At 54.8% G+C, this 17,484-nt stretch overlaps 9 protein-coding genes across 9 annotated transcripts; 3 read left to right on the forward strand and 6 right to left on the reverse strand.

Moving 5' to 3' along the window:
• Nucleotides 1-400: 400 nt before the first annotated feature.
• Nucleotides 401-1,742, reverse strand: TIF5 (eukaryotic translation initiation factor 5; the record flags this gene model as incomplete). The annotated part of the gene is made up of 2 exons (XM_064798867.1): nucleotides 401-451; nucleotides 504-1,742. The coding sequence occupies 2 exons, from the start codon at nucleotides 1,740-1,742 to the stop codon at nucleotides 401-403; spliced, it is 1,290 nt and encodes a 429-aa protein (XP_064663194.1).
• A 1,019-nt stretch (nucleotides 1,743-2,761) lies between these two features.
• THI6 (thiamine biosynthetic bifunctional enzyme) lies at nucleotides 2,762-4,386 on the forward strand (the record flags this gene model as incomplete). Its single annotated transcript, XM_064798868.1, has 2 exons — nucleotides 2,762-2,873; nucleotides 2,939-4,386. 2 exons carry the CDS (start codon nucleotides 2,762-2,764, stop codon nucleotides 4,384-4,386), a joined length of 1,560 nt encoding a protein of 519 aa, XP_064663195.1.
• An 84-nt stretch (nucleotides 4,387-4,470) lies between these two features.
• Nucleotides 4,471-5,655, reverse strand: LTR77_001607 (uncharacterized protein; the record flags this gene model as incomplete). Its single annotated transcript, XM_064798869.1, has 4 exons — nucleotides 4,471-4,803; nucleotides 4,859-5,311; nucleotides 5,368-5,525; nucleotides 5,580-5,655. The coding sequence occupies 4 exons, from the start codon at nucleotides 5,653-5,655 to the stop codon at nucleotides 4,471-4,473; spliced, it is 1,020 nt and encodes a 339-aa protein (XP_064663196.1).
• Nucleotides 5,656-6,056: 401 nt separating this feature from the next.
• On the reverse strand, nucleotides 6,057-7,339 carry LTR77_001608 (uncharacterized protein; the record flags this gene model as incomplete). Its single annotated transcript, XM_064798870.1, has 4 exons — nucleotides 6,057-6,352; nucleotides 6,411-6,555; nucleotides 6,613-6,681; nucleotides 6,755-7,339. 4 exons carry the CDS (start codon nucleotides 7,337-7,339, stop codon nucleotides 6,057-6,059), a joined length of 1,095 nt encoding a protein of 364 aa, XP_064663197.1.
• Nucleotides 7,340-7,491: 152 nt separating this feature from the next.
• LTR77_001609 (uncharacterized protein) lies at nucleotides 7,492-8,542 on the reverse strand (the record flags this gene model as incomplete). Its single annotated transcript, XM_064798871.1, has 2 exons — nucleotides 7,492-8,480; nucleotides 8,533-8,542. The coding sequence occupies 2 exons, from the start codon at nucleotides 8,540-8,542 to the stop codon at nucleotides 7,492-7,494; spliced, it is 999 nt and encodes a 332-aa protein (XP_064663198.1).
• Nucleotides 8,543-9,014: 472 nt separating this feature from the next.
• mtg1 (Mitochondrial GTPase 1) lies at nucleotides 9,015-10,158 on the forward strand (the record flags this gene model as incomplete). Its single annotated transcript, XM_064798872.1, has 2 exons — nucleotides 9,015-9,302; nucleotides 9,451-10,158. The coding sequence occupies 2 exons, from the start codon at nucleotides 9,015-9,017 to the stop codon at nucleotides 10,156-10,158; spliced, it is 996 nt and encodes a 331-aa protein (XP_064663199.1).
• A 1,480-nt stretch (nucleotides 10,159-11,638) lies between these two features.
• On the reverse strand, nucleotides 11,639-12,669 carry LTR77_001611 (uncharacterized protein; the record flags this gene model as incomplete). Its single annotated transcript, XM_064798873.1, has 2 exons — nucleotides 11,639-12,484; nucleotides 12,541-12,669. 2 exons carry the CDS (start codon nucleotides 12,667-12,669, stop codon nucleotides 11,639-11,641), a joined length of 975 nt encoding a protein of 324 aa, XP_064663200.1.
• A 314-nt stretch (nucleotides 12,670-12,983) lies between these two features.
• LTR77_001612 (uncharacterized protein) lies at nucleotides 12,984-14,425 on the reverse strand (the record flags this gene model as incomplete). Its single annotated transcript, XM_064798874.1, has 2 exons — nucleotides 12,984-14,192; nucleotides 14,246-14,425. The coding sequence occupies 2 exons, from the start codon at nucleotides 14,423-14,425 to the stop codon at nucleotides 12,984-12,986; spliced, it is 1,389 nt and encodes a 462-aa protein (XP_064663201.1).
• A 343-nt stretch (nucleotides 14,426-14,768) lies between these two features.
• On the forward strand, nucleotides 14,769-17,184 carry LTR77_001613 (uncharacterized protein; the record flags this gene model as incomplete). Its single annotated transcript, XM_064798875.1, has 2 exons — nucleotides 14,769-16,459; nucleotides 16,521-17,184. 2 exons carry the CDS (start codon nucleotides 14,769-14,771, stop codon nucleotides 17,182-17,184), a joined length of 2,355 nt encoding a protein of 784 aa, XP_064663202.1.
• Between the last annotated feature and the right edge of the window lie 300 nt (nucleotides 17,185-17,484).

Below are 17,484 nucleotides of genomic sequence, written 5' to 3' on the forward strand. Positions count from 1 at the left end.
CGTGGGCCAAGTGGATTTACACATTTGAGGTCGCTTGTCTTGTGATCGAAGAGTGACACTCACGCTGGATGAAGTTGAAGTGCTGACAGCGCCAAGCATTCTGCAGACGGCCAACAAGACGAATGGCATTACCTAGGTACCTTTGCCAAGTTGAAATTGAATGCAGTAAGGACATGAGATAGAGTGTTCTTGAAGAATCAGTCCGATTGAGTGAAGTATTAATATCTACGCCGTGCCAGCTCAAAGCTGTCAAATCAACGCACTAGGAGAGAAGAGTCCATCAAGTCAAAACAGTCTCGTATCAACCATACAGCTTCCTGGCCACTGATCCATCGCTTGTACTGTTGAAGGAGCACCAAAGAAGACGCATTCCAACGATGCCGAGCAGCGCGCGGAATAGCTACTCGTCGTCGTCTTCGTCCTCGTCGGACTCAGCGTTCTCGAGCCATTCCTGCAACCCTGGTTAGCACAACAAATTGGATATGGGAGGAATGAGGACATACCATGAACTTCTCAGCACTCTTGCGCACCTTGCGGCTCGTCTGCAGATCCACATACTTCTTGCTCGCCTTTGCGCCCCAAGCCTTGAGCACGTCCTCAGGAATGATGTCTTCCTGGTAGATCGGGATCAGAATGGCGCTGACGGTAGGCATCAAGTTGGGATGCGTCTCGCCAACGAAGCGCTCAAGACCACCAAGGAAAGCCTTCTGATGCTTCTCAGAGTCACCGATCATCTTCTTGAGCAGCGGCGCGCGGGGCTCGATCTGCTTGGCGATGTTGTCGTCGAAGAGGGACATGGCCAGGACGGTGGGAGTGCGGTGCTTGCTCTCGATGCCGAGATCCTTGGCCTTCTTGTAGATGTCGACGTCCTTGATCTTGCTGACACTTCCCTCCTCCTTGGCTTGCTCGTCGATCCAATCACCGAACTCGTCGTAGGCGCTCTTGCCGCCGTTCTGGCCTTCTTCAGCGTCTTCGTCAATGACGAGAGTCTGCTTGAGGTCCTCCGGGAGGGCTTTGGCGCGGGCCTTGATGGCTTCCTCCGACATGTCGACGGACCACTGGACGTCTCCGCCATCCGTAGCGGGCTCGCTGGGCAGTTCCTTGGCTTCAGAATTGATCTTGCGTGTCAGTTCGTCGTCACTACCGGCTTCAACAGCAAGATCGCCATTCTCCTCGCCTTGGTCTGAGCCGCTGTCGCCAGGGCTGGGGTGTCCATTGCCGTTCTCCTCAGCAGTGCCATTCTTCTCAGCCTCCTTGCGAGCGCGGCGGTCCGCTTTCTTAGTAGACTTGTCCTTCTTGCCCTTTTTCGGTGCGTTCTTGAGGATGAATGCGCCGAGCTTGTGGCGGCCATCGGCTTTGGTGCGCATACCGCATGCCTTGCAGTCCAAGATGATGTCGCCTTCTTTGACGCTGACGACGGTCTCGGGATTCTTGCAGTCCTTGCAGAGGACGAACTTCGAAATGAACCCATCGAGATAGTCTTGCAGCTTGGTCGCTTCGTGAGCGCCGTTGATGATCCAGCGGTCGTCCTTTGGGTCGATGTTGGTCTGGGCCCCGAGCTCGAAACCAAAGTACTTGATCACGTAGCTCGGTGGGCGGTCCAGCTGGTCAGCGACATTGCTGAGGTTGACGATGACGGTCTTGATGCCGTTGCCTTTGCCCTCGATCTTGGACTGCAGGCGCTCCATCTTGTAGCGGTAGAAGGGATCGGTGACATCCCGGCGAATGTTGACGTTGGCCATGGTGGCGGTAGTGATGCGTGCTGTGGTCGGTGGCGAAGCTGGTAGGTAGTATAGCGCTCAGGTGGCTCTCGTGGACGTTGACGTCTGAGACATACAGTAGAGACAGGCGGTGTCTTCTACTGTTTCGAATACGTCTTTGTCTGAAGACGTTTGCTGGGTATTGGATTTGTTTGGTCGCTCAGCAATGTTTGTGATGGGGTGCTAGTCAGCCGTTGTTGTGCTGATGCCCGCTACTACGAGGTCTTCGCAATATGCGAAACGTGTCCTGCACATTCGGCGCCGGAGGGTTCTGGAGGGGGTGCGCGTGGGACGAATACATAAACCCTGCGCGCTGTCGGTGCTCGGGTGGTGGTGGTGATGGGGTCCTATGAGGGGTGGGTGAGGTCGTGGGAGGGTGAGACAGCGGTGTCGCTTGCTCGTAGGACGCGGCTCGATGAGCGGTTGTTTGCTTTCGCAGGTGGTTGATGTTGCTGATGGAGTGCTGAGGGTGGTGGAAAGGTGGAAGAGGTGGGCGCAGGAGAAAGAAGTTTCGATGACCAGAGCAAACTCGGCCAGAGCACGTGCATCGGCACGACCGACTCACGCCCGCCGCAGATGACACTCCAACTCTTTCCGCTCCGACACCTACATCTAAACCTGCCTCGAGCGATGAACTGGTGACATGCGTCTATTCACATGGAACGGCATATCGTGACATGGTCAGCGATGGCTGGAACAATAGCGAATACACCTTTGTTCACACGTCGCTTGGCATTCATTCTGTACCACCAGACCGTCCCGCCCGAAGCCGTCCTCCCGAGTCGCTTCCAGATCTTGGGGACTACGAAAATAGGCCGTGTATGGGCATTGAAAAAACCCATCTTTCACGTTCAACTTCAGAATCATATCAAGGCGGTCAACGGGACATTGGTCTCGGACTGTACTGATCCATCGTAAGATATTGCCGATAAAATCTGCGTTTCCCACCTCAAAAACTTCGTCGAATATCTCGCCCCAATTCATATGTAAAGACATACAACATGACGGCGAGACGTTCTGTCGACTACTCACTCTATCTTGTTACCGATTCGACTTCGGCCATACTCGGCAAAAAGGACCTGCTAGAGGTCGTGAAAGCAGCCGTTGCAGGAGGTTCAGATACTCCCTCGATCCAAAGACCGTCATTCACCAGCACATGTGCTAACAGCTTTTCTCAGGTGTGACCATTGTTCAGTATAGAGACAAGACTTCGGAAACCGCAGATGTTGTACAGATAGCGCAACAGCTCTATGAAGTCACCAAAGCCGCCGGCGTGCCGCTTCTAATCAATGACCGGGTGGATGTGGCACTCGCAGTTGGTTGCGAGGGCGTCCACGTCGGTCAAGATGACATGGACCTGAAGACCGCTCGGAAGCTGCTAGGACCCGACGCCATTGTCGGCGTTACTGCGAACAGCGAGGAGGAGGCGTCGCAGGCAGCGCGAGATGGCGCCGACTACCTAGGAATCGGGACGGTGTACGCAACCCCAACCAAGGAGAACACCAAATCCATTATCGGGACTGCTGGTGTACAGCAAATATTGTCCTCGCTCGCCAAACAAAACCACACAGTCAAAACCGTCTGCATCGGCGGCATCAACCACGCCAACGCCCAGCGCGTCCTCTACCAAACCGCCTCCCCCTCCAAACAGCTCGACGGCATAGCAGTAGTCAGCGCCATAATGGCCGCCTCCGACCCCAAAAAAGCCTCATCCGACCTCCGCCAACTCATCGCCACCCCACCACCCTTCGCCACCTCCGCCTCCAAACCCCAGCTCAGCCCCTCCGACCTTGTCGCCCGCATCCCAACCATAATCAAAACAATGGCCTCAAAGAAACCCCTCTGCCACAACATGACCAACCTCGTCGTCCAAAACTTCGCGGCCAACGTCGCTATCGCCATCGGCTCCAGCCCGATAATGTCCAACAACGGCCTCGAAGCGCCCGATCTCGCGAACTTAGGCGGGAGCTTGGTGATAAACATGGGCACCACCACGCCTGAGATCCGGGAGAACCATCTCAAAGCTCTTGCGGCGTATAACGCTGTCGGCGGACCTACGCTTTTAGATCCGGTGGGTGCAGGGGCGACGCAGCAGCGACGGGAAGGTGTGAAGGCGTTGTTGGCGGGTGGGTATTTTGACGTGCTGAAAGGGAATGAGGGTGAGATCCGGACGGCGTCTGGGGCGCAGGGGGTCCAGCAGCGGGGCGTGGATAGTGGTGCGTCGCAGCTTTCAATGGAGGAGAAGATCGCATTGGTGAAGGAGACGGCTGGGCGGTTGAGGAACGTTGTGCTAATGACTGGGTCGGCGGATGTGATTTCAGATGGTGAACGCACGTTTGTCATTGAGAACGGGCATGAGTTACTGGGCGAGATTACGGGGAGTGGGTGTGCGCTGGGGACGACTATCGCGAGTGTGATGGCGACGTGGAGAGAGGATAAGTTGCTGGCGGCTGTGGCGGGGTGTTTGATGTATGAGATTGCGGCGGAGAGGGCGGCGGGGAGGGAAAATGTGAAAGGGCCGGGGACGTTTGTGCCTGCTTTTATTGATGAGTTGTATCTTATTCGGAAGGAGAGTTTGGATGAGAACGGACAGTGGGTGCAGGGTGCAAAGGTCAGAGCTGCATAGTAACCAACAACAAAGCTTCTGTGATCTCATCGCATATTCACAACATTCCTGCTCGCAGGCAACGTACACACATTCTTTCTGACCCTATAGCTTACTCTTCCCGCCCAACACGACCCCCTCAACCCATCGCTTAATATTCACATTCGTCTCATCCGGCGTATGCCACAACGCCCAATGACTAGCCGGCACCCTGCCCTTCGTAAGATTCGGAATGGCCTTATCCATTCCCCTGGTCAAGTCTTCAGACAGCACACTGTCCTTCTCCGCGAGGATGAACAGACTCGGCTGCTTGACCCCACCACGCTGCTCCGCCGGCAAGGCCTTTTCGTCCTCGAAGTTGAGCTCGCGGGTACGATACCAATTGCACGGCCCTTCGACGCCAGACTTCATGAATTGGGCGGTGTAGTAGTCGAGTTCCTGCTCAGCGTCAGCGTCTCCACATCCACACTCAAGCGCAAGTAGCTCTGCTTACCTCCTCATTCAACAACGGCGTCATCTCAAACTCATCCTCCTTCACAGCGTCCAAATCGATGCCCTTCCGCGGATCCATAAACGCCTTTCCACTCTTCGGTTTTCCACCATACATAGCAATCAGCCACTTGCGCATCCGCTCCTTTCCCTGCACCACACTCTCGACTTTCCGATCGGGACTACCGAATTGAAGCTGGTATCCGAACTGCGGCACCCCGTTCTCGACCAAGTACTCCGTCGACACGTACCGGTCGTGCACGGCGAAGTAGGGCGTGCAGACGGCGAAGACGTGGGAGACGAGGTCGGGGTACCATTGCGCGACGCGCCAGACGACGGCGCCGCCCCAGTCGTGGCCGCCGAGGATGATGGTGGAGGTGCCGAGTTGTGAGGCGATGGATGCGATGGCGTCGGCGTGGGTTTTGAAGGTGTAGTCTTTTAGTTCTGGGGAGTAGCCCTGGGATGTTATCAGCTACTGAGAGCAGGTAAGGATGGGCTTGGAATGTAACAGACAGTATCGCTATATCCCATACAATCGAGAGCGATACAACGTAAGCCCAGCTCTGTGAGCAAAGGGATCTGGTAGCGCCAGGCGAGGGAGATGTCCGGGAAGCCATGGATCAAGAAAACGGTACCACGCTGTTCGCCTTTGGCGGCGGCGTCCCAGTAGTCTATATCATATTGTCAGTGTTTGTCTCGGAGGGGGTTGAAGGTAGATGGCTTACACCACTTCCGTCCATTGACTTCCTTAAAGTCCTTCTTGACCCGCGAGTCGGTTGGTGAGATCTTGTCTGGAGCCATATTAGCCCGTGGTGTTGGCAGTGAATCGAGAGCGGAGAGAGCTGATATCTACTGTTCAAGGTCCTTAAGAGTGAGATGTGGTTGATGCCAAGGTCCCAGAGTTAATGTTCATATGTCAGCTTCGACCTCGGTAGGTGGGCTTACCTGCAGGGTCTCGTACGTAAGACATGCAGTGAGCTTCACGAGGTAGGAGGTTTTGTAAGCTGCAAACACCTGAACAGGAAGACAATTCGTAGCTTTCACTTCCTCGTTGATAGCCTGTCAACGCTACTTACATATCTGCCCGTTGCCTGCCCACCGCCTGCTCGCCGCTTCTTACTCGAAGGAGCGCCATGCCCACCATACCATCGTACATCAACGCTGCAAGGCCAAGAACGCTCGATGAAGAAGGAAACAGTACCTTAGTATATCACCGTGTCCTCGTCTCCCTCCACGATGTGGTCGTCGTCCTTGTCGTCCTCCTTGATGTCGGTGTTGGCATCGCCATTGCTGGTTGCATTAGTAACATCATTTGAGTCGGGCACTTCGGCTGGCTGAATATCTGCTTCGTTGGTTTCTTCGGCTTTGTTAGTGTTTGCAGAGGCAGACTTAGCTGAGTCCTCTTCTGCATCTTCCATTTTCGCGTCAGCCGGTAGGACAGCATCCGCAGGGCTGCCGTTCATGACTGCCTCGGTGGCTGGACGTTGGGATGCTTGCACTGCTGTGGTGTCAGCGTTGGCTTTGTTGGTGAAGTACAATGGTCGAATCAAGCATACCATCCATCCCATCACCATCGATATTGCCTCCTGGTCGCTGCGCTTCGAAAGCTTCGACTTCGCGGTCGATGAGTGCCTGCGTATCGACGATCTGCTGTTCGATGCGATCTTCTTCTTCCGGCCGCAGGTCCCACGGACGATAATGCTAGAACCGCATCAGCTTGTGCATCTTGCCGTTGCACCGGCGAGTGGATGTACTTACCACCCTCGGCTCAGCAACCGTAACCAGAAAGTTCGCTCGGTCAAGCATGCTCTTGTGTCGTATGCGCATCTGCACCACCCACAAAGTTAGCATCCACATCTCACCCATGCGCCGCCCAGTTAAACGAAGTTAACCAACTCACCTCATCCTCATCAACCCTCCTCTGCCTCTGCCTCCTCCACTCAATAGCCCTTTCTCTCCTCTTCGCTTCATCCTCCGCCCTCTGCTCGTCCTGCTTCTGTAGCTCAGCCTTCCTTCTCGTTTCGATTTCCTGCCTGCGCTTCGACGTCTCTCCGCCCTTCTGGTTCAAGCTTCCCAGCAACGCGCCGAAGAGTCGCTTACTCCGCTGCTTCTCGTCCGAGACTTCTGGCCTACGCCGTGGGCGTGCTGTTGGAGGTTCGGGCGCGCCGTTGCTGCTGGCTTTGTCTTCGTGATCCATGCTTGTCGAAGGCTCTGGCTGTTCTTGCTCAGTCGAGGCAGAAGGCGTGTCTGTCGCGGGCTTGTTTGATGGTGAAGGGGTGTTGACCGCGCCGTCTCCGTTCGTACGTTGTCGCTTGCTGTCCGCGTCGTTTTCTTCGACATCAGTAGAGCGGCGGCGCTTCATGTGATTTGGACTCGAGGGACGCTCTGGCGAGGCTTCGTGCGGTGCGATCGCTGATGGCATTGCTCTGCTTTTATTAGTCTCTGATTCTCCCGTGAGGATTGGATGATCGTACACGTCTGCCATATTAAATGTACGGCTGTCTGAGTCTGTGGTGAATGTTTTATAAAGGCAGGCGCGACTTCACGTCGAGGTCGAACCTCGGAGGATTGGCCGCCAAGACAAGCGTAGTACATCTGAGATTCTGAATACAGGGCATGAATGAGTGATACGGCGCTCTAGCACTGAAACGCTACGCCCTGCCTCTTCACCATGTTCTTACCGGAACCCGCAAACCCAGTTCCATCGGAACTCAACTCTACCAGCCCTCGCTCCACCTTTACCTTCTCCTTCCCCTCCTTCTGCTTCACCTTCCGACCTGGCGTGACATCCTCCTGACAGACATAGCACCGCACCGTCTCGTCATGCTCCTCGTGCGCCGTCTTCTCCGGCGGCCGCTGGAACTTGTCGCTGCATGGCTTGCATAATACATGTCCACAAGGCTTCGCCAGAACAGCTTTTGTCGAGTTTGAGAGGGCCTTGTCGCAGCTTGGGCATGCCCGCACCTTTCCTTCTGCTGTAGACGGAGCATTTTTGTCGCCCGTTCTGTCGTCCTCGGAGAAGTTGACTGCGACCAGCGTCTTCAACGTGAAGGGATGTTGTTCGTCTGCTGCTGCAGCAGGACAAGTGGGCTGGGCCTTGATAGTCTTCACATCCGCTTTCTTATTGTCTGGAATCTTGCTCGGCACCCAGAAGGAAGACTCTTCGCCCGCGCCTTGCTTGTCGGAAGCTCGTCGTTTTGAAGCCTTCTCGTCGCCAGTGCCATGCTTGAACCCGTCCTCGACATCAGCTTGCCGCTTCCTCTTCACGCCATTCGAAGTAAAGCCCGCCTGAGTGCGTTCAAATTCCTCCAATGCCTTTGCCTTATCGGTCTCCTCGTTCAGATTTCGCTCCTCTTCATCCTCTAGTTGCCTCCTCTCGCTCTCCTTCTTCAGCCGCTTTAGCTCTTGGTTTTGGGCGAGCAGATTGCTGACTGCGCATTCGCGGCAGAAGAGGTGGCCATGGCTGGGACATGCGACAGGGTCGCGGGCAGATAGTAAACAGAGCTGGCAGCTGCCGAAAGGTAAGAATGAGTCTCGGGTCAGGCGAGTAGACTTCGAGCCCCAGTGGGCTTTGAGCTCCTCGCGCTCATGGGATGTGAAGAAGGCGAGGGAGGTGTTTCTTTTGCCTGTCAGGTTAGTAGTGTTCTCCGACGACCGCTGCTGAGGTACGCGACTTACTGTGTGACATCTTGGCTGTACCTAAGTTGTAGTATGACGATGGCAGCCGGAGTAGAGTAAATCTACCTTCTCTGCTGCCGTGATCCCTGCTCTGCTATTGGCTCAAATCTCCAGACGCTAGTGGATGTTCGACTTGGCACTGATGTGGGCGGCCTCTCCTGCCTCACAGCAGCACGAGAGTCCTTTGGATTTTGCAGAAGAGGCAAGCTGGTCGAGGTGCTCTCGTTCGAGCGACTGAGCTGGCATTCTGGCGACCAAGCTGGTCTGTCTTCTCGAAGTTTGCAAGTGAGTGATTTGGTCAGATCAGTCGCTGAAGCTGCGGCAAGCCGGAGGAGAAGACGGCGATGCTGCGGGCATCCCAACAGGGAAGGAGCCGCGGAGGTGGCATGTGAACGCTTCACGCACTTCTGCTGCTTCATCCATCAACATGCTTATTGGTTGACAAGCACAATGTCACCGTCCAGAGACCGCCTTTCCACACAATGACGGCCTTCGTCCCACGCACAACGTTTCCCGCTCTCACCTCCCTGCCGCGCTCCTACTATCTCGGCCATCATGCCGCCGGCCTCGCGAAGATGAAGACGATGCTCAACCAGATTGACTTCGTGATCGAGTGCAGAGATGCCCGCATCCCGCTGACGTCTCGGAACCCCATGTTCGAGGACCTGCTGTCGGGTTGGGCGAGCGGAGGGAGGGAGAGGATCGTTGTGTATACCAAGCAGGACCTTGCTGTTGAAGAGGGTCGGACACCAAGCAAGACGAACAAGGAGGTGTGTTAGGCGCGAAGTCGTGCAGCTGGCAAAGAAGCTGTTGTCTTTCAAGGCTAATGGTAGGTAGTCACAATCTCTTCTTCGCAGCCTTCATTCTCCTTCCCCGGTCCTCTTTACCTCGTTCAAATCATCTCGCTCTACGTCTCAGATCCTCTCCCTCCTCCGTGACCGAAGCAGTGCGCGGCAGTCTCTCACTGGTGCGCACGCCATGGTCGTCGGCCTACCGAACGTCGGAAAATCCACTCTGCTCAATGCTCTGCGAGCCGGAGGTGTCAAGAAAGGCAAAGCTGCGCATACCGGTGCTCAACCCGGCGTGACGCGCAAGATCGGTACCGGTGTGAAGATTATAGACAGCGAGAACGATGCCAGCGCGAGTAGCGACGTCTACTTGCTCGATACACCTGGAGTCTTCATCCCGTACGTGCCGGACGCGGAAGCGATGCTGAAGCTGGCGTTGAGCGGGAGCGTCAAAGACACTGTCATTCCGCCGTTTACTCTGGCCGACTATCTGCTCTTCCATGTCAACCATCAAAACCCAGAAGTCTATTCAAACTACCACCAGCCCACCAACTCAATCACGGACTTGCTCAGCGCAATGGCCCACAAGATCGGTCGACTACAGAAGGGTGGTGAAGTCGACATGGACGGTACGGCAATGTGGATGATTCAGAGATGGCGGAATGGGCATTTGGATCGATTTGGGTTGGATCTGGTCAACGATGAGACGGTTGCGAAGTACGAGAGAGGCGGTGAAGATGAAAGAGGCAGCAGTCTTAGCCAGGCGCGGAAGGCTGGAAAGGAGGCTGCGCGGCAGAGGAGTCGGGCGAAAAAGGGTGGAGCGGCGACCGAGGGATGAAGAGGCACTCTCGGTGATCGTCGTTCAATATGGTGGACCCTGCCGACGAGCATGTCATCCCGGTCAGCCCGGCCGCGGGCCATCGCCTTTCCAATCGACACCAAATTACGCCGCTCTGAGCAGACTCGGAGCGACACCGCCGTCAGACCACAGCCCGCAGCCATGAGGAGCAACATGAGCGCAGCCGTGGAGTATTGGTGCGAGCGGCAACGGATTCCAACGCTCTCGAGGGGCCAGCATTCAGGATCTGCATGTGGTCCTGTGTAAGATGAGAGTGTCATGCAACCGGTATGCAACAGCAGTTAGTCGTGCTGCCAGATCGGCCAGTAGAAGGCGATGGAGACCGAGACGATTTTGTGTAACATTGTCGTCAAGGTCACTGCATATGCGACGTGGACTAGCTGCATGACTTGTGGTCGAATGGGACATGTTGGGTTGTATGTGTTCGGGCGATTACTCTGTAGAAGTACGCATGATTCATAGCGAAGGACTCAGACAACACCTCTCGAGTCCAACTCGAAGATATGTATTACTATCAAGCCAGAGACTGTTCGTGTGATAACGAGGCACGCTGAAGTGGATCGTCTCAAAGAAGACCGGCCTTCGGAGCATTCTCTCCGAAGTGTGGCGCACCTTCCCCTTCACTCGTCCCATCCAACCTCACTTCACTTTCACTCCAGACAGGAAGAGTAAGCAATCAAGGTACGTCGCCCCATTCAACATGATATCACATGTCACACACTAACGATCTCCACAGCACGGTTCCGATGACCGAAACACATCACCGAGCTTCCAGTACCCAAGCGCAGTCCTGCACGTAGCCGCAACCCTAGTCTCTGGCTTGGATCTTGCCGGTCTCACACCGTGACACCACTTGCACGGAGCACGCGCACATGGCTGAGTCATGAACAGAGATCGCAGGAAGTGCGTGTTTGGAACTTGCTCCTCTTCCACCAGCGACTTCACTCATCCAGCCCCTGATGACCCCGGACTTCAATCTGCTTAGTAGCGGGCTGCAGCACGCTGAGCGAGGACGTGTTAGCACTATGGTGCGTCCATGACCGACAAACAGCAAAGTTCCAGCATCTGCTACTTCCCGCTTCGCTGCTTCGGTGGTGGGTGGAGGTGGCGGGTGCGATGAGGAGCCGAAATGATAGTTTTCAAGCGGAGTAGCGCATCGCTCCGTCTAAGCCGGCTGCTGCGGCTCGCTGCGAGGATGGTATGAGATGTCTTGTGGGCTCCGGTGGGCTTGGGAGAGGCAGTTGCGCGACGTCCTGTGATGATGAAAATTCAAAAGCCAAATTTGCAGGCAGCCGCTCGCTAGCCTCGCAAGGGGCGGCGGTGCTGGTCGTCGTTGAGAACAATAAGAGAGCTAATCTGAGGACTTCACAACATACATCAAGCTTCTTTCAACACGTATGCATTTCCTTTTCACATTCCGTACACTGGCTAGAACGCTACAAACCATACATCTTCCCACTCAGAACCTGTCTCGCCGCCTCGTCCGGTATGCGGTGTATCCAACATACGCCGCTGCCACCACCATGCCGAGCAGCACGAACCGCATGAGATACCCGAGCCAACTCGTTCCCTCCTTCGCCTTCTTGTTCTTCTTCCCCCTGTTCTTCCTCCCCTTATCCCGACTGTAGTCTCTATTCCCGGCCGCACTCCCTCCACTCGGCGAGTACAAATTCTTCGTCTGCACACTGATGATATCGTGATTATCGCTCAACTCCCCCGTCTCCGCCGAGAAGCCCAAATACGTGACCGACGGCAACTTCACATTCGGCACCTCGAAACACCGCGTCCACTCGCCTTCCTTCTTGTACATCAGATCCACCGTCAACATCTTATCCTGGAAATACGTAATCCTCGCCCGCGTCTCTTGGTCCGCGTTCCTGATCCCTCGTGCCGAGCAGCCGGCGAGTTCGTTCGCTTTCCCGTCGTTTGCTTGGTCGTAACTCGTTTGTCCGTCGCCTACCATTGCCATTACGTAGGGGAATACCACGCCCGGGCGGTTGTTCTTGTACGTGTCGAAGAAGAGACCTAGCCCCTCGAACTGGTCTTTCATGCCGAATACTGGTCCTTGCTCTGCGCGGTTCTTCGTAACCCACATCGCCATGCCGTCGCCGAATAAATTGCCCGTGCCGGAGATGCTGAATTCGACTTCGATCTCCCAGTTGGTGGCTGTGAGAGGCACGCGGGAGAAGATCCAGCCGGATTGCGAGGGGTGTTGGGAGGTAAGGCGGACGTATTGGTCGGCGCGGATGAGGGTGCTGCCGCCGAAGTCAAACCAGCGGGATTGCATGTCGGAGTCGAGGTAGGGCTGGGAATGCTTTGTTAGACTATGGTATGAGGCGTCTTAAATCAAGATGTGGTTACACTCTGCAGACTGTGCGTTCGCAGCGGTATGGACTTGACATCTGAGTCCTGCGCGAACGCTACCAGTGTCCATACTGCCAGCAGTAGGGAGATGGCCCCTCGGAGGGGCGCAAAATTGGTGAGTGCCATAGTCGGTGCCGTTTCGACGGCGCAACAGAGGGACAGGCAACTTTGCCTTGAAGTCAACTCGAGAACAAGAGAATGGAAGTGGAAGTGGAGCAAACAGGTGAGCTCGTGTGCCAGCTGGCCCAATCCTACAGCCAAGATTCCGCTTTTAGAGCCAATTGACGCCACATCAGATGGAAATCGGAACCAACGCTTGAACTGGATATAGAGATACTTCTGTACCGGTGATTGAAAACCCATTGATGCAGTGGACGACGCGAACACGTGAATCGAAATAGCACATTGGCTTGCGTAGAAGTGCTGCATCCCATCAAATGCTATTCTACCGTTACTACATGGTCCTTTGACGGGCGACTGGCGCCTAACACTGCCTGTGGGCGAGAGTCCCAGTTGCTCGGACCACCGTCGTATGTGTATGGCCCACTTTCAGGTATATCGCTGTCGTCTTTCTTCCCATCTTTCTTGGGAAGCGGCGACTGCAGCGGAGGCATCGGCCACGCTTCTGTCCGCGCAACATGTCCTACTTTCTTGCTATTCTCCTTCCACGCCTCAGCTCTGCGTTCAGCGTACTCCCACATCAGCTGCTCTCGTGGGAACAGTTTTCCCGGGAAGAAGATCTCGAGTAATGCCGCGCCTGCTCGGGGGTGAGATTCCTCGACCAGACGTAAGACCTGCATGACTTTGCCCTCCACGATCGTCTCCCGGTGGACGAGGTCGATGCCAAATGCTTGGGGTTGTCGTGGCACGCCGGCCACTATGACATTGTGAACCAGCCCAAGCATGCCAGCGGCGAGAACATACCAAGTATGTTGTTCCCAACCGGAAACGCTGATAAGTAGTGCGATCCAACAGATAGCCAGAGTGAAGCTCAGCACACGTGTGGTCCATGGACTTCGTAGTTCTCGTTGACTTGCCGCCAGCGCTTCCAGGTCCAGACCTCCTTCACAGCCTAGGATCAGGATTGCATCATGAGAACCGTTGCCTTCTGTGAGAAAAACATCCTTGCGCTCTTTTGTCGTATCGGTGTACTTTAACTTACGTATCCCAACTTTCTCGTCCCACCACTGTGGTAGAGCGCCGCCAGCATAAGCCAATGCTGTGCCTGCTCCGATGACGAAGAATGTGTACCATTCGCCGTACAGACCCCATGGAATAGCGGCAATGCCAAATTGAACAGCAGTCACAAACAGACCGATCCAGTAGATAACGTCGCCACTGCCTCTACCGGTGGCGGAATTGCACTCCCATACCGACACTCGTAGGGCCACTCGGATCTCGTCTTCGTCCCGAGGCTTTGCACTTGATCTGTTGATTTCTCGGAGCTCGTTGAGCTTCTCCTGTTCAAGGCGATCGCACAGTGCAGGTCTCCAGTGGTCGAAATCCCGCAGCATCCGGGAAAGGATCCAAGAGTAGTTCGTTCGTGCAAAGCCGCTTTTGGCATTGATGATTATGCAATCGACTTCTGGGCTAGGCATGAGTCGGTTGTTCCCCACTGCAGAGAGCATGGCGGAAACTGCGTATGTGACCTTGACCGTTGTCAATTCAAGGATGGAATGGAGAAGATGTAAGCACCACCTACCCAGCCAAAGGAGAATGAGACCGGTGTTAGGCCAGGTACTGGACCGGCGCATAGCTGAGCGATCGCTGTCTGCACGATATCTCCGCCGATGAGCAAGAGGATGGTGAAGATGTCGCCCGGGTTTGACCACTGGCCACGCAGCCATGCTGCCGTGCCCTCGAACGATCCATCACCGGCCATGATACCTTTCACTCAAGATTTTGAAGAAGATGGGAATACGCGCCGACACATCGCTGAAGCTGCAGGCACGTTCTCTCCGTGGCGTGATGCGCATAGCGCGAGTACCTAGCGGTTAATAAGGTGTTTCACGAGTCATCAGCCTCACCGTCGCCAGCAATGCCATGCACGTTTTGGGGACCGTCGCTATGGTTGCCAGATGCAGTCTCGGTCTCGCCTAGACCGAGACGTCTCTATAAGATTGATCATCCCCAAGAACCTCATGTGATGAGCCTTGACAGGGAGAAAGATTAACAACTCATCTTTCGATCAGACAGCGGAACGATCTCCTCACCAGAATTCGAGCATGGACCACCTGCCGCATCCCATCCGAGCCACCTTCCCTCCGCTGACCATACCATACTACGACAAGTACAAGTTTGACAAAGGCGACTTTTCCGGGTATCCATCGAGATGCGGCTTCGACAAGACCGAGTTCCAGTGGGGTGACTTCTGTTCTGTGCCGTGGGAAGACCACGACGCGTTCTTCCAGGCTTGGCTCTTCTTTGGACTGCTATATGATTTCTTCGGAGCAGACGGTGAGGAGTTCATCGATCAGGGTGCGAAGAGGATCACGACGGCCAGTCTGCCACGACTGGCAGCCAAGTGGCAGAAGAGCCTACCAAGGTTCTCACGCAAAGACCGGCTCTCTGAATATGAGCGCGTGCAGAAGAGCTTACGCGAGGCGTGTGATGCTGTGGGCTTCCTTGACACCGCGGAGCGCAGAGCAAAGGGGCAGTCGAACTTGAGCGAAGAGATCGCGTATTCCATCGTCGTCCTTGGTCTGACTCTCGAAGAAGTGAAGATATACCACAGCGGTATCTCTGCGATCGGTGGAGTAGATAACACAGACCTCATCTCGACGCAAGTCGGCGGCTGGCCTTCCACCGAGCTTGTACGAAAGCGATTCGAAGCAGGGGGCTGGTGCAGATCAGGAACCAAACGGCTGCAAAGTTACTTCATGGCTACTGGCCAATTTTACTGTGCGTCCTTGGAGAGCGCTGGACTGCAGATTGACCATTCGGCGTGCACAGAGGACCGCTGCATGGCCGAGAACATCAACGAAAGCACATATGTCACTGCACATAGCGATGCGTGTCATGACCAGACCTCGTGCCAGCATTCCGGGCCACAGCTGTCGGACATGGAGGCCATTCTCGAAGCCGGCAATTACCCTGTGCTATCCATCGCATTGTTGAAGGACGGGTCCAGCTTCGAGATTAAGGCCGTGCCCTACCACAAGTCCATACGCTACACCGCCATCTCGCACGTCTGGGCTGACGGCGTTGGGAATCCCCATGCTAACACTCTTCCCATATGTCAAATAGAGCGCCTCCATCACTTGCTAGCTTCCTTGCAAGAGCAGGTCGATCCACACTGGTCGTCTGTCAAGAACTTCTTGAAGCGGTCTTCCAAGAAAGAGCCGCTGTACTTCTGGATGGACACCCTGGCGATACCACTGCGGAAGGACCTGCGCAAGAAAGCAATCAAACTGATGTATCAGGTCTACAAGAATGCTACGAACGTATTAGTGCTCGATCGGACCATGTTGCACTTCTCCACCATCGACCGATCTCTCGAGGAACTATGCTTTCGCGTGTCTGTCTCTGCCTGGATGAGACGTGCGTGGACTCTGCAAGAAGGCGCACTGGCGAACTCTCTTTACGTTCAGTTCAAGGACAAAGCGGTGAATGTAGTAGAAGCTGAAGAGAGTATGTCGAAAAAGCTCATGCGCGCTGAATCAAGCAACGTGGTGCTTGAGGAAAGCTGCAGCGCGATCAGGAATATCATGGGAAGTGGAGCAGAGAGAGACGATGGGCAGCTCGTGACTGCGCTATCTGGCATCAGAGCTCGATCAACCTCACACGAGGAGGACAAGGAGATCTGTTTTGCCGTCATGATGCGTTTTGATATGGAGGCTGTGATGAGCGCTGAAGGCCAGATGCGGACGGCGAACATTTACAGGCAACTTCCTTACATACCTGAAAAGCTGTTCTGGTAAGTCGCCGTTGTCCAATTATCTTTCGACACATATCTCTGACGTCGAATGTTTTTACAGGCACACATGCCCATCAATGGACATCTCTGGTCTCAAGTGGGCACCTCGGAGTCTCTGGGACTGCGTAGGAGGCATTCCGGAATTTGGAATGAAGCTTTCGGAGCAAGGCCTTCACATCGCCACCTCTGGCATGGTATTTCGCGCCAGAACTCATTACCTCGACAGATGGGGCCCGCATCTCCGCGATCCGACCACTGGAAAATGGTACAACTTCCGGTGGCAAGAAGCCGAAGCATTCGACGGCACTCGAGTCAAGTCAAAGAACGAGTGGACTGTTCTCGCAGTCATCTTGCGCACGGCTGTTATGCTCAATCCTATCCAAGATGGGGTCGTGATTCGTTTGGACCAGACTGTGGCGAGCCCAGCACTTTTGGAGCTTCAGCGGATTGTTGGCGCGAGCGATGGAAACGCAATTTCGGGAGAGATCATGGGCCGTGGGAAATTCGAGGAGCTGGACCCGGCGACAACTACATATCTGGCAGAGCGAACGGAAGCAAACAAGAAGGGGTTTGATGAATTCAGAGCAGATGTCCGTGCTGGCAAAAGCAGACTTGAGGACTGCGACGAGCTGACACGGAGAGTGGTCGTCGAAGAAGGTGATGACTCGTGGTATGTATTTGACGGCATCATGGTTGGTGATAGGCAGAAATGGATAGTGCAGTGATGTGTCGTTGACGAGATCAGCTGCTCTGCTCGGTCTAGTTTGATTTTACGTCTTGTCAAATGAAGAACGCTCTGCGAGCATGAATTCGATGCATTTCATCTTACAGGGTATCTTGACGCTCATGCACATCTATCTGTATTCATATTACATGTGCATATACTCAATACATTTTCGAAAGCACGTGACCGTTATCTCAGCCACAGCCGACGCCACTTCAGATGAAAGCCGAGCGCGACTCTGTCGTGCTTCTACTTCATTGTTATATTAGCCACCAACATATATCAGCAGGGTTCGTACTGG

This window comes from Saxophila tyrrhenica (genome assembly GCF_035928015.1).
Source record: "Saxophila tyrrhenica strain CCFEE 5935 chromosome Unknown scaffold_2, whole genome shotgun sequence".
NCBI classification, from domain to species: domain Eukaryota; kingdom Fungi; phylum Ascomycota; class Dothideomycetes; order Mycosphaerellales; family Extremaceae; genus Saxophila; species Saxophila tyrrhenica.